Source organism: Phytophthora infestans, genomic scaffold, assembly GCF_000142945.1.
Source record: "Phytophthora infestans T30-4 supercont1.29 genomic scaffold, whole genome shotgun sequence".
In the NCBI taxonomy this organism is placed as follows: Eukaryota; Oomycota; class Peronosporomycetes; order Peronosporales; family Peronosporaceae; genus Phytophthora; species Phytophthora infestans.
In genome coordinates this window covers 395,382-409,073 of record NW_003303730.1, presented here as the reverse complement: position 1 = coordinate 409,073, position 13,692 = coordinate 395,382, and the positions used below count along the sequence as shown (strand labels likewise).

Sequence of the window (13,692 nt, the reverse complement as noted above, 5' to 3'; positions counted from 1 at the left end):
CCGAGGAGACGCCGGTGCCCACTTCACCCGAGCAGCAGCCCTCCACGGATGCCCCCGGTTTTCTACGACCGCTACCCCGACTGAGGAGACGTACGGCACGGATGCGCCGACGCCTGCGCCGACCGGAACTGAGGGCGAGTCCGAGGAGACGCCGGTGCCCACTTCACCCGAGCAGCAGCCCTCAACGGATGCCCCGGTTTCTACGACCGCTACCCCGACTGAGGAGACGTACGGCACGGATGCGCCGACGCCTGCGCCGACCGGAACTGAGGGCGAGTCCGAGGAGACGCCGGTGCCCACTTCACCCGAGCAGCAGCCCTTCACGGATGCCCCGGTTTCTACGACCGCTACCCCGACTGAGGAGACGTACGGCACGGATGCGCCGACGCCTGCGCCGACCGGAACTGAGGGCGAGTCCGAGGAGACGCCGGTGCCCACTACACCCGAGCAGCAGCAATCTACGGATGCCCCGGTTTCTACGACCGCTACCCCGACTGAGGAGACGTACAACACGGAAGCACCGAAGGATGCGCCTGAGGATGTTGACCACTCTGAAGGCGAGAATGCGACACAGGTGCAGTACAACGAAGGCATAGATGACGTCCGTCAGACCCAAGTGAATGGTGAGGAGTCTCGTTTTCCGACACTTCAAGAGCACAAGATGTGCGCGTAATTGCGTTGGAGTCCATCGCATCATCGAAGCCTTGAAGACCGATCATGATAGCTGTGCGTTTTGCATAATGTCAAGGTAATGTTTAAATGTTTGCCAACCTTGGTGCTGTTGCTTCAGTTTATTTTACTGTAATATACTCTGTGAGGGGCTGAGATAAGGAGAGCCCTACACCGCCCGTACAGGAAACATACGAGAAAAGTCGGAGGGGTTTCCTCTCCTACCAACGCCGGCGTTAAATTATTATTAGTTAATAATAGCCCTTTGCAATTACAGTATTTATCGGTTTGAAATTAAACAGGATAGATATAATTAAAAACTTGGGCTCTCCGTCGCCCGGAGCCATTTTAGAGATGTAGAAGTTACAGCGCACCTAACCCGTGGGAGTGCACGAAAGGGTTATATTGGGTTTTATAACCTGGGAAGGTGGCGGCGCAGCGGATGCATCGCAGTTGCCTTCCCATGGGATTGGTGACCAAAAGCACAAGCAATCATTTTTATCGACAATAAAACTACAGTTGCACAACAGGTTGACAGCACCCGAGGGCATGCCTTTGACGCTCAGACGTCCTTCTCGTCACCTGTATGCAGAGTGGCAACACGAACATATCCCTACATACACTCGTCCCAACCATTGTGTATCCTGCAGTGGCCGTTGACAACGACTCGGCTTTAATGGATGTAATAATATCCAGTAGCTCTTCCACGAGTCTCCAAGGGCACTGTCGTTATCTTTTACGCGGTAGAGCTGTGTCTTCGCAATCTAGCAACCGACGCACATGCAAGACGGAGCTGGGTAAGAGCACCACATGAAAATGAGATGACCCACGTGTATGCCAGCTATAAAAGTATGGATTAGGTAGTCTACATGAATATGAGATGGATACCAGCTACAAAAAGTATGGATTGGGCATTTACAAAACTTCTAGTGCACTTGAAAATGGTCTGAGATACTGCAGTCGACGATTGTATCCAGGAGCCAAACTTTCTCCGTTTCAAGTTGAATCATGCAGTTGCGAACGTGCCTGTGGAGACACCAGTCGTTGTGGACCCTGGATAACTGAAATTGCTTCAACTGCATCGCAAATCCGCCTTCTCGTAGCTGGAACCCATTCTTTAATTTTCCATCTCGTTGGAAAGTTACCTCGCAACTACCAACAGTGTATTACAGTCTCAATCAATATGGTGAAAATCGTACCCTGCGTCGCACTGAGTGTCGTGATCGCTGCCGCTACACTAGAGCTAGCTCAAGCTACCCCTCTACAATGCAACGCTTACATGCCAACAGGAGCGGATGCTTTCTTAACGGATGACCACCCAGCAGTCATGAAGGACTACAACGGCGCCGTACCTGTCGAGTATCCCGTTGACCAATGCAACGCCGCCGGATCGGCCGAGTCAACGCGTAAATTACGCCGCATGGAGGACGCACCCGGCTCGGATATCTCGGATTTAGAGACGTACTTCGATGAAAGTCTCGAAGTGGACTTCACGACGCTAAAGGAGAAATACTCTTCTGCTGCTGCGCCGAAAATCCCGTGGCCAGGTAGCTACTGGCCCGCGTACCAGGACAGCATCAACGTCATCTGGAGAACCGGCGAGAAAAGTGCTAGCGCTAAATACGCCGAAGCTTTTGGTCTTGATCCCATTGACTTTATGAACAAGATCTCGGCTCAAAATGGCGTCGACGCACATTCCAACAACACAAAGTGCGCAGCTGATACAGACTGCGCGTCACTTAAAGATGGCAGCGTGTGCGCTATTCGCAAAGACGCCCCGAGTGGCTACTGCATCCCGACGTGGTACGGTATTTGCCACGCCTGGGCGCCGGCTGCCATGCTCGAGGACGAACCAAAATGTGACGTCGTCAAGAATGGACAAACGTTCCATGTGATGGATATTAAAGCTTTGGTATCGGATATCTACGACGGGTCTGCTATCCCGACCGTCTTCACCGGTGCCCGTTTTAATGGCCCAGACACTCCCGTCATGATAGACGAGTACGGACGCTACACGAGCGCAGCGCGTCGTGATCTAGGTGCCGGTTTCTTCCATCTCGCCATCACCAACATCATGGGGAAACACGAGCAATCGTTCATTATAGACGTCACGGCAGGCGCTCAGGTCTGGAACCAGCCTGTGCGGTCGTACGAGGTGCAGAAGATGGAGCTGGTGGACAATGCACAAGCGTCGCAGCAGTATTTCGGCACGAGTGTGTACCCGTTCAACAGCGAGATGGTGTATCTCGCGTACGTAAATACAACCGTGACCTGGGTCGTCGAGGCGTACGCTGACGGTCCACTTGCTACAGCCGACCGGGTGGAGCCGTACACAGTCACAGATTACTATGAATACTTGCTCGAACTGGATGCCGACTACGCTGTTATCGGCGGTGAGTGGGTGGAACGCTCGAAGACAGACCACCCAGATTTTTCTGTGGTTCCCGACGGCCAAACCTGACGAGTCCACAGTCACGAAAACTGGTCTAAGCTACGCGAATGTGAAGGAGCTGTTGGAGTCGTCTGTGGCTTGTGGTGGGGCCGAGAACACCTCTAAAACTGCATCGATCCGAGCTTCAGAGTCTGCCTCAACTGATGGCTCCAGGGCGTCGAACAGCGCTGGTGACGACACTGGAAACGAAGACACGTCGGTTGAGGATTCAACTGACAGCGACCCGTCGTCTTCTTCAGGCTCCGCTGAACCGACAGTCGATACTACGGACATGCACAGCACTAGCAGTTCGTCAGGCTCAACCATAGAAGCCACGGCTACGAGTCTCCCGAGTCTAGAGACGTTGCCGATCATTTCAGAGACGAGTCCACCCAGCTCCATGTATGCGGAATCTGTGGTTGTTACACGTACCCCACCGCATATCCCAATTGACACTGGTTACTACACTGCTCCCCCGATCCTATCAGGGCACGACCAAGCCGACGTACTTATCACCACCGAGTCAACCGGCACGACCACAGTCCACAACAGCTGTCACTAAGCAGAGTTATTTCATCCAAGTCGCGCCTAGATATTTTTAGTAGTCCGAGCTAGTAATTTGACCAAAGCGAAGTAATATTCTCCATCAACACTAAATAAATGGAGAAAAAATATCGCAGTTTTAGAAATATTTAGTGACTACGATCGATGACCAAGAAGAGGTTCCTCTCGTCCGGTCACACTCGCAAGCTGCTCCCATTGCGCCGGCGTGATGCTGATAATACTCTGCGTCGACGGCGGGAGATTGGCTTCGTTCAGTCCCTCCTGGTTCTCTGTCACAATAAAAAATAGTAAAAGTCCATTTTTCAGTCATACAGGTCTTCTACTACAAGCAGCGGGTACTTACTTAAGTACGGCAGGCCAGATCCATCGTCGATGCCAATTTCAGCCGAGTTATTACGCACGAGGAACGACGTATCAAACAGGTTCTCCACTGTCTAATCGTCACGTATCAAGTAATTTCCCATTAGCTAATCGCAGTTTGAAAAATAAATTCTGACAGTGACGCACCTGTGTGAAACTCTTGGGGTTGATGACCATGTCAAAGAGCGGCTTGACGCGCTCTCCTTCGCTCAACTTGCTCTGCAAGATCTCCAATCGACGCGCTTGTGCGTCCTTGCGGTCTTTCTACAGGGTAACAAAATAATTAGTCAGATATTTTAAAAAAACTGCTCGAGAACTTTATCCACGAACCTTGTTGGTATACTCCGTAGGCTGCGCTTCTTGTGCGTTTACATCTTCCTGTGCTCGTCTCGCTTTCTTTCTCTCCTTGCGAACCACCTCCGTATCCATCAGCCCAAACCTAAAAATAAAAATATTAGCAGAATAAAAACATTATCTCTTCATCACAACATACAGGAAACTACTCTCCGGGACGGATCGGAAACAGGCTCCAGCTGCATTTCCCAGTGTGTTCCAGTCGAATTCCCCGTTCTGCGACTCCATCGTGCACGCGTTTTGCGTCGCGCGGATCAAATCCGTCGTGTCATACTATAAAAATATTAAAAATTAGACACAATACCCTCTGCAATATTATAAATTTGTCTCGAACCTTGGTGAGGTCGCTGGAACCCAGTGCTTGTGACTGTTTAGCCACCGCCACATTGAGTTCGTCCAAGTTACTGGCGTCCAGATTGGCCTCGCGAGGGTAGCACACACTGTCGTACATCTGGTCCAGCTCCTGCGTGTGCGTGTCGAACGTGTCGCTCGTGATCTTGGCTAGGTCATTGGCGTTCTCCTTGATGCTCTGCAACAGCTCGCGCTCCTTGTAACGCACGTGGCGACGGTCCTTCTCGGTTAGTTGCGAGTTCTCTAGGAAACCCTTGCGATTGCGTCCGGGAGGAGCTGCGCGAGCCTTTGGACGGCGTGGAGACGTCTCCTCCTCGTCCTCTTCGTCATCCACAGTGTCTGTGCGCTGTGTCTTCTGCTCCTCGTCGCTATCATCGCTCGGCGCGCGACGTCGCTTGCCGTTGCTGACCATAATTGGGAAATTCTGGGCTGCTTTGCCGCCAAAATTGAGACGTTGCACCAAGGTCGTCCGACAGTTCAAACGACATCGTTTCTGAGCAAAAAAAAAGAGCAAATACAAAAACTTCATAAGAGCATCTCCACCGGTGTCTATAGACTCGTTGCCTTCCGATTGGCCGGAATGTTTTTAGCGATAGACACCGAGAGGCATCACTCACCAATCTGTCGCTATGTGGAGAAATCGTCTTCTGCGAGAAGCTCTTGACGACGAGGAAGAGGCGTACGTCTGCTCGCTACTTTTGACCCCTCGCGCACCGAAAAAGAGAAAACACGGCGGTTCACAGCCCGGCAAGGCTGCAAATGTCGACAGAGACTTCACTGCGGCTAATGAGATGCTTGTGCGGCGAAGTATCGCCGCACAAGCATCCTGGTACTATCGTATAGTATGACTGCAAGATTAGCGTCCAAAGGTTGTCCGCCCTCTGATCGGCCCCTGCGATTGGGTAGCGCACCACGCCGTGCACAGGGCGGCGTCTTCCTTGTCCGACCAAGCTTTTCCTCGAGGCATTGTTCGTTTGCAAGTGATCCAACCTCCTATAGATTTCAGTCGCTATGGCGTCCGAAATAGCGACCGAAACCCCCCGGTAGCTAAAAAATTGGCGATAGAGACGCCTGGTGAAACCCCAGTAGTTATCAATTTGAGCTCTTCAGTCGCTATATAGATATAGAGCCCCACCGGTGGAGATGCTCTAAGACTTACAATTTGAACTCTTTGATTGACGATCCCAAACTTTTAACTTTAACAATGTCAGTCTACATGTTTTAAAACTCTATTCGTCACTGTAGCACTTTATTCACTATACGTCTCGAAGTATACATGCACTCTAGATTATATGTATACCTGTGCCATTTTAGGTTTTAAACGGTCAATGGAGGAAGTGATTCGAGCAAGATGATTCAGATACTTTTGAACGGGGAAGTCTGCTGGCTCGCAGTCCCGCGGTGGTTGACCCCGTGCGTCTGCAGAGACGTGCGCAGCCGTGTCACCGCTGCGGTCGATTCACGGCGACACACCCTTGAGAAGAACTCCTCTTAAGTTTTAGAATGATCCCCCACGACCAAACAAAAATGCAATTTAAACGTCATTAACGTAATAATTCAACTACTGTCGCTCTACTGCCTAGCAAAATGGGGGTACAGATCTAGGTCTGAGCTTGCCTCAAGTGGAAGCACTCACCTCGACTTCCAGTTTTTGAGCGCGACTAATTTTACTAAAAGGAGCGCCAGAGACACGAACTACTTCGACGCTACCGTCGACGTCTTAGTCGCTGCTGCTTAAGCTGTCTCTGGCCGTTATCCTGTCGCTTATCCTGCTTTATCCAGTATACACCAGAATAAGCTTCCAAGCACTGTTGGTACACGCCTACAACTCCACCGCCAACGAGTCTCGATCGCGTGCTGTGCTGTATCCCTGCTCCACACTGGGACGCCGTCCTTGTGACCTGTTGCCTGCGCTTGGTCGCCGATCTGTGGGATAGCTGCCGGATAAAATACGCTCGTTCAAGTAGCTGCCGGACAGGATCCGCTCGTTCGGATAGCTGCCGGCCATTCCTGCCAAGTCGCCGGAGCTGTTCCGCATGTGTACGGGGGCAAGACCCACGCCTAATCTATCCGAGCTGCCGCTGTTGGCCGAGTTCGCATACATGGCCTTCAGTTCGCTCGAAAGGCTGCCCGAGCTGCCAGAGCGACGTGAACTTGTCTGTGGGTTCTGCGAGAATAACGAAGGCGTGGCTGCAGCGCTCGAGCCAAACACATCGTCACGTAAACGCGGGTATTGCTGCTGATAGTAACTGGCATCAGCTTGGTCGTCCTCGTTCTCATACAAGCGATTGCGAGCCTTGCAGTAGCACGACAGCACCGACACGACAGCCACCGTGAAGACCAGGACGCCGCAGCAAATAATCAGCGCGATCTGCCATGTCTTGAGGCCATTGCTCGCTGTTTAATACATCATTAGAAACGTCAGGAAATCGGCCAGATAGACCACAAATCTGGCTACAGTCACGTACACGTATCCGCTGAGCTGCCAGCTTCACCTGCGTTGTTGTTGGTCGAGCCTGAGCTACTGGATACCGACGTGATAGTCGACGAACCGCTGTTATCTGAAGTGGACGAGGACGAGGACGACGATCCAGACGACGAATTCGACGAAGCACCTGAAGTTACAGCAGGAGACGCAGTGGAAGGCGCAGCTGAGAAAGTTAACACACAACACACAGCCACGACAACAATAACGCATTACCATGAGATAAAAAAAAAAAACACGGAAGCGACGCCAGTTCATCAGATACATCAGAGCAGCCGGTCAGAACGATAGAAACCTCTAGAAACCAATCAACCAAAGCTGCGTCTACCTGTCGTAGCGGTCGGTGTGGAGCTTGGGGGCGTCGTCGACGTCGTGGAGCTGCCACTGCTTGCAGTTGATGACATCGTAGGCGTCGTGCTTCCAGACGAAGTCGACGAGTAGTCGCAGTCTCCACAATTTGTTCCAAACGTGCACGTGCCGTCGCTGTTGACAGCGTAGCCGATGACGCCACTGCCTGACGCTGTATAGCACTGGCCACAGCTGCAGCTTCCAGATCCTGTACGTGCTCCTTGTTGCAAGCCACTACAGCTACAGCCGGCACTGCCTCCGGGTCCGAAGCCCTTGAGCTCCGTTGTGTAGCAGATCTCGGCACACGCCGCTGCCTCCACTGAAATGACGCGAACGAAATTGTTAGTCGCGACTGTGAAGAGTGTGTAAAATACATTACTGCATGTCTACCTTGTGAGAGCCACGACGTGGACGCCACGGCCACTAGCGCCGTCAAGAAGAACCATGAACGCATGTTTCCTCCCCGATGATTATATAACGCTAGTCGGTGAAGGTTGCGAAACTGGAGCTCTTGTCTTGTTGGGATAAAAGCCGCAAAGTTTGAGCAGACGCGGACACGAAAAGCTGCGTGTGAGTGGCTTGAGAGCCGTGTGACCTCCTTCTATGTATGCGTTCGTTGACTGCACTGGCCACAAGGCGACAACGCGAGTTGCGGACGATTCACAGCGGGAAACGGCGAGCCGGCAAGCAATCGCTAACGTTACTAGCCCTGGACGGCGGTGGTATCGCCCAGCACTCGCTTCGAAAGCGCTCGAAGAAAAGGAACCTGTGTGTGTGGGTGCCGCGATCAGAGGATGAGGGAATGGTTATGGCCTTGCGCTGCGCTGCGATGGCAACGGCGCAAGTCAGTCAGAAGACAGCCGAACCAGATGGAGCTTTTCTGCCGTTATTAACCAATCAGATTGCGAGACGATCATTCGAATATTCAGTTGTTTACCGTATGCCCCGTAAACCGCATTTTTTCAGGAGGCAACACCAACATAGCGGTGGCAAATCTAATAACTGTCAGCAGGTAGCCGTTTGCACCGCTAGTTTTGGTGTCGGACACTCTCGACACGTAAAGTATTGTGCCACAAAATCCCTCGCTGTTACCCTTGAGACAGTTGGGATTTCAAAACTTTGGAGGATGAGGAGGCACGTTGAAGTGGATCTCTCCGCGCGATTGTGGATACCTGTCAGTCGCAATTTATCTTACCAAATTTACATGCAAGTTGCCGACAACATTTTGCCTCAGGAGCAATGTCCTCAGCAACCGCGCGGACGTGATCTCCTGCATGATGTAGTCAGAGCACTTCTCCTCCGGCGAATATTGGCTGCAAGGGGACAGCCCACATGTACAGTACAGTCGCCTGGCAACGCCTTTCCTGGTGGCCTGGCCGGCGTCGCGCACGATACACGACGTCGTGTCCACAATGAGCACCGATAGCAAAGCCTCCGCTTCATAAAGAAAACGTTATTGCATTGTTTATACATACTACAGTAAGTGCCTATAAACTTCGATTTATTCAAGCCACTACTGTAGTATTTTTCTTTAATTGTCAAACGATTTCACAAGATGGTCCGTGAGCTTATTAGAGAATCGAGATCTTCACTTACTCGATGATCGTGATTCGTCCTTCATGCTCTGGGTATGCTAGCAGCCGCTTCTTCATCATGAAGTCGGCTACAACCTCTGGGATCTTTGATGCCTCCCTCAAAATCTCGCCCTTTAGCCAGGACGAGCAGCCGTCACCACCGCCAGCAACAAACTTGGACGTGGCTACGAGGACCTCCGTGTCCAAGTCCACAGGCTCGCCGTTCTCGTGTAGCATCTTAGTGACGACTGGCGGAGTTGCCTTCATGTCGATGGTCAACTTTAGCCCCGACACATGCGGATGTGAGCCGCTCTGTTGCGGATATTTGTACATATGTTGGATGAATGCATCGCGTAGGTCGCTGGCGTTGATTCGGACTAGAACTGCAGGTCGTGGGAACGGCATCTCGTGTTTTAAAATACCCACAGTGATACTGGATTTTGCGGGATATTCCTTGTCTCCTCGAATAAAACCCCCATTGATAAAACCCACATCAGCTGCTAGTTCACTTCTCAGCGCATCTGCCACTAAGTTGCCTCCGTTGCTTTCCCCTGCCCGCAACATGGCAGTCCGAGTGGTTAACGTGGTCGCCAGTGTAGCCAACACTCGCTCATTCTTCTCCGGATCGTCTTCACTTGCCATTTGTTGCATGTACTTGTAGAGAATTTGTTGGCATGCTCGTTGTGGTGGCAAATACGCATTGGCAATCATGCTCCACTGTGGCAACACAATCAATCCACGCTCTGGGTGATCAGCTGAGCGTTTCAACTCAAACTCAAGTTTAGCCAGCCAAAACGCGTTCTGTCCGGACTTGTGGATAAACGTTTTGCCTTCATACATTGTGAACGGCTCATGATCGTGGCCGCCAAGTACCAAATCGATGCCAGGGACTTGACGCGCAAGTTTCTTGTCCTGCGAAATGGACAGATGCGTAAGTGCCAGGATGAAATCTGCGCCTTGAGAATTGAGTTGCTCAACGCAGCGTCGAGATGTTGCAAATACATCCTCGAACTTGACGCTGGAGCCGGGGAACGACAGCGTCGGGGTCTCCTCCGTGCAGACGCCAAAGACGCCGAGCTTTAGTCCATCTTTTAATGTAATCATCTCCGTATCCACAACATCGTCGAACAATGCCCCGGATGCTGCGTTTCGTACGTTGGATCCAAACCATTTCGCTGTCGACTCGCGCATTCGAGCTTTGAGTTCGTCGGCCCCAAAGTCGAACTCGTGGTTGCCCAATACGACGTACTCGATACCCAAGTGATTCATTAATTCGATCATGTGCGCACTGCAACATGTTGCACAAAAACATAATTAGATGATGCAACATTTGCAATTGTTTTCGACTTAATGCAACGTACCCTTTGAAGCGTTCGGCGATTTCCGAACCGGAGAGAAAGTCGCCGTTAAGCGTGACCAGCAGTGTCACGTCGTCTGGTAGCGCAGCCTTCTGTCGTTCTAGAAGTGTTGCGAATTCTGCAATACCGCCATGACCGTGCTCATTGGGGACCATGTCGTACACGTCGTTGACTGAGAGGATCACAATTTTGGCACTTTGATCCCCTGTTTGAGGCTTTTCTGGCTCGGTCACCGCCGGAACGTGGTCCGGTACGGCGTCACGCGCGGTAGGTGAAGAAGGAAGCAGGTCAGTGGTCTCCGTCATGCTGGTAGACAGTAGAATGTTGGGTCGATTTGGGGAGTGATCAAAAATCAAGGTTGGCATAATGTGAAGAAATTTGTTTTATCAGCCAATAGGAACATTTATTGAACGAGTGTTGGCTGCGACACGCAGGATTATGAGCATGAGTGAAGGTGCGACAAAATGGCTACATCCGACACTTTCAGCTTCAAGCTTTAGTTGCACATTCTCTTATCGCTCACTTATCATTGCTGGCTCACTACTATGGCTCAGCTACTGGTCAGCTTTTGTAGTGGTGAGCTCGTTGCTGCATAAAACAAACAACGGAGTTTACTTGCGACCTGAGGACGAGGTGGCTAAAATTGGCTCCCTTGCTGCTACATCGACTAGAAAGCCAAGGCAGTTGACCTCGACTACAGGAGTTCAGTTGCTGCGGTTGATACGAATACATCAGTGTAGAAAGCACTGGTATATTGTTAATATTCAAATTTGACTGTAGTAAACGTGGGCAGCGAATACTCACTTAGTTTTCGGAATACGTAAATGACGACGCTCAACTTGATATTTGGAGTCTGTTCAATTCAATTGCCGGATGCGTAATTAGTTCTTCTCTTATGCACAGCTAACGAGCACCTAAGCTTTTGCTTAGGCTCAAGTATGGATACTGAAGATAATTATATTGTTTGTTTAGATTGGTCGGTTTCTTAAACCTAAATTTAATACCGAATAAATTTTTTTTAGCGATATTTTAAACCGTTTCAAAATATCATTGTACAGTATACGAGGGCATATATGGATAATAAGCTGATGGATATAAACATTCGCTGGTAGATCATCACCGAAGCGAAGAAGGGCACAGCACCGACCGCCAGACACAAAGCAAAATTTAGAGCGACCGATCCGGCTGTAGTGTTTGCGTTGCGTAATTCGTATGCAGAGAATTTATCTAAGCCTTGGGAAGAGAATGGCATCCGACATCGTGATGCTTGTAAGTGCCAACGCAGCAGCAAGTACTTCCTGCTCTGAAACTGTTGTTCTCGATATACGCGCTCCAGCCAACCAACATACAATTCACTATAAATGCTTCACAGTCGCATTCTGAGAACTATTAATAAGCTGTATCAGACCACAGAATCTAAGTATAACCAACAAATTGGTTTGAAATCCAACTTTTTTCATAAAAGACCATTCCATACTGTTGACCTGCTTATTTCCAGTGCAAAAAAAACTTTTGGGTCGCGACGATGAATCATCCAAACAGAAATGACTATGGTCTCGAATGGTATTGCTCGAAGCACCAGTTTATGTACATGTAGTTATTATTCGCTGAAGTTGGAGGTCTTTGGCCAAGCATCCAGCAACAACGTTGCCCCTTACATCTGACCGGCAATGTAAAACCTAATGGTAGCTACAGGGCTAACCATTTAATACTCTCAGGGATGCTCTTACAGCAAACTGAGTTTGAATATCCAACCTTGGTAGCAATGCTGTTAACCACGCAAAAACTCAAGATTTGTTTTACGTTACAGCTCCGTTTTGCATATCCAGTCTAGTATGATGTGTAACAAATAGAATTAGATACATCAAATCGTTATGTAAGTACAATTCGGCACTGCATGGCAAAATACTTGTGGTAAACTATTCAGACGATGCGAGGCACTGAAATAGGCAATTGATTAGACGTCTATGCACATTGTTTAAATTTATATGGACTCGGAAATGAAAGATAAACATCTATCATGTTAGAGAGAGCTAATCAGTAGAACCTCTATCAAAACTGTAAGGCTCAAAACAACGGATATATAGCAATAAACAGGAATCAAGAAATAGAGTTGTCAAACGTCAACTTCCTCTGAGATCGGCTACGCCTCTTGACGTGCATTGCCGCTGATGCACCTCCACACGTCTCTCGCTCATTCCTCAATCCACCTTGCGTCTCACAAGCGTCAACACCACCTCGCACTACATCATGTCATCCGTAGACTTGAGTATCCTGCGCAACGGCATCCCGGCCGAGCTGCCGGCGCACCCGGGCAACCACCCCGACCCGACGCTGCCCAAGGCTCCGCACCGCAACATCGACGGTCTGTCCAAGGACGATCTCGTGCTGGCCGTGCAGAACGCGTTACGGTACTTCCCCGAGAGGTTCCACGCCACTCTGGCTCCCGAGTTCGCGCAGGAACTCAAGGACGAGGGCCACATCTACATGCACCGCTTCCGTCCCGTGCAGTACGAGATGAAGGCGTACCCCATTGACCAATACCCGGCCAAATGCAAACAGGCAGCTAGTATCATGCTTATGATCATGAACAACCTCGACCGTCGCGTTGCACAGTTCCCCAACCACCTGGTCACTTACGGTGGCAACGGTAGTGTCTTCCAGAACTGGGCACAGTACTTGGTGGCCATGCGCTACCTGTCCGAACTCACGGAACAGCAGACGCTCGTCATGTACTCTGGTCACCCTATGGGTTTGTTCCCTAGTCGTCCTGCAGCTCCACGTATGGTAGTGACCAACGGTCTAATGATCCCCAACTACTCCACACGCGCTCAGTACGACAAGGCCTACGCTATGGGTAACACCCAGTACGGTCAGATGACTGCTGGCAGCTACTGCTACATTGGTCCGCAGGGTATTGTACACGGTACGACCATTACTGTACTGAAAACCTACTGACGAGGTCTATGGCGGTTCAGATGAGAGCAATCTACCTTCCTTCTAGAAAAATGCTAAACAATTCCAGTGGATGTTGTATAGGTCTTGACAATCAATATTGCCCCCTACGATTTTGTCAATATTAACAATCAGTTTATTTCTTCCAATCCCTGATTTTACAGTGAGGATTTCGAGAGTGGGAACGTGGAAACAAAATCATTGTCAAATTTGAGCGAGCCTTTCTCGCCGATGCCAGACTGG

General features: G+C 50.3%; 6 protein-coding genes across 6 annotated transcripts in view; 3 read left to right on the top strand and 3 right to left on the bottom strand.

Annotated features, from left to right (window-relative positions):
* The window catches only part of PITG_13495 (uncharacterized protein), a gene marked incomplete at both ends in the record, with an annotated part of 1,142 nt that extends 469 nt beyond the window's left edge, over positions 1-673 (top strand). The window contains one exon of the mRNA XM_002899669.1: positions 39-673. Within this exon, the coding sequence (XP_002899715.1) occupies positions 39-673 (635 nt within the window). The remainder of the gene's footprint in view (positions 1-38) is intronic.
* Positions 674-1,852: 1,179 nt separating this feature from the next.
* Positions 1,853-3,130, top strand: PITG_13494 (elicitor-like transglutaminase, putative; the record flags this gene model as incomplete). Its single annotated transcript, XM_002899668.1, has 1 exon — positions 1,853-3,130. The coding sequence occupies one exon, from the start codon at positions 1,853-1,855 to the stop codon at positions 3,128-3,130; it is 1,278 nt and encodes a 425-aa protein (XP_002899714.1).
* A 669-nt stretch (positions 3,131-3,799) lies between these two features.
* On the bottom strand, positions 3,800-5,141 carry PITG_13493 (uncharacterized protein; the record flags this gene model as incomplete). Its single annotated transcript, XM_002899667.1, has 6 exons — positions 3,800-3,933; positions 4,008-4,098; positions 4,172-4,288; positions 4,355-4,463; positions 4,518-4,651; positions 4,713-5,141. The coding sequence occupies 6 exons, from the start codon at positions 5,139-5,141 to the stop codon at positions 3,800-3,802; spliced, it is 1,014 nt and encodes a 337-aa protein (XP_002899713.1).
* Positions 5,142-6,551: 1,410 nt separating this feature from the next.
* On the bottom strand, positions 6,552-8,388 carry PITG_13492 (uncharacterized protein; the record flags this gene model as incomplete). Its single annotated transcript, XM_002899666.1, has 4 exons — positions 6,552-7,126; positions 7,198-7,344; positions 7,543-7,881; positions 7,953-8,388. 4 exons carry the CDS (start codon positions 8,014-8,016, stop codon positions 6,552-6,554), a joined length of 1,125 nt encoding a protein of 374 aa, XP_002899712.1.
* Positions 8,389-9,154: 766 nt separating this feature from the next.
* Positions 9,155-10,799, bottom strand: PITG_13491 (calcineurin-like phosphoesterase, putative; the record flags this gene model as incomplete). Its single annotated transcript, XM_002899665.1, has 2 exons — positions 9,155-10,424; positions 10,498-10,799. The coding sequence occupies 2 exons, from the start codon at positions 10,797-10,799 to the stop codon at positions 9,155-9,157; spliced, it is 1,572 nt and encodes a 523-aa protein (XP_002899711.1).
* A 1,945-nt stretch (positions 10,800-12,744) lies between these two features.
* The window catches only part of PITG_13490 (urocanase, putative), a gene marked incomplete at both ends in the record, with an annotated part of 2,405 nt that continues 1,457 nt past the window's right edge, over positions 12,745-13,692 (top strand). Inside the window, one exon of the mRNA XM_002899664.1 lies at positions 12,745-13,434. Coding sequence (XP_002899710.1) covers positions 12,745-13,434 — 690 coding nt within the window. The remainder of the gene's footprint in view (positions 13,435-13,692) is intronic.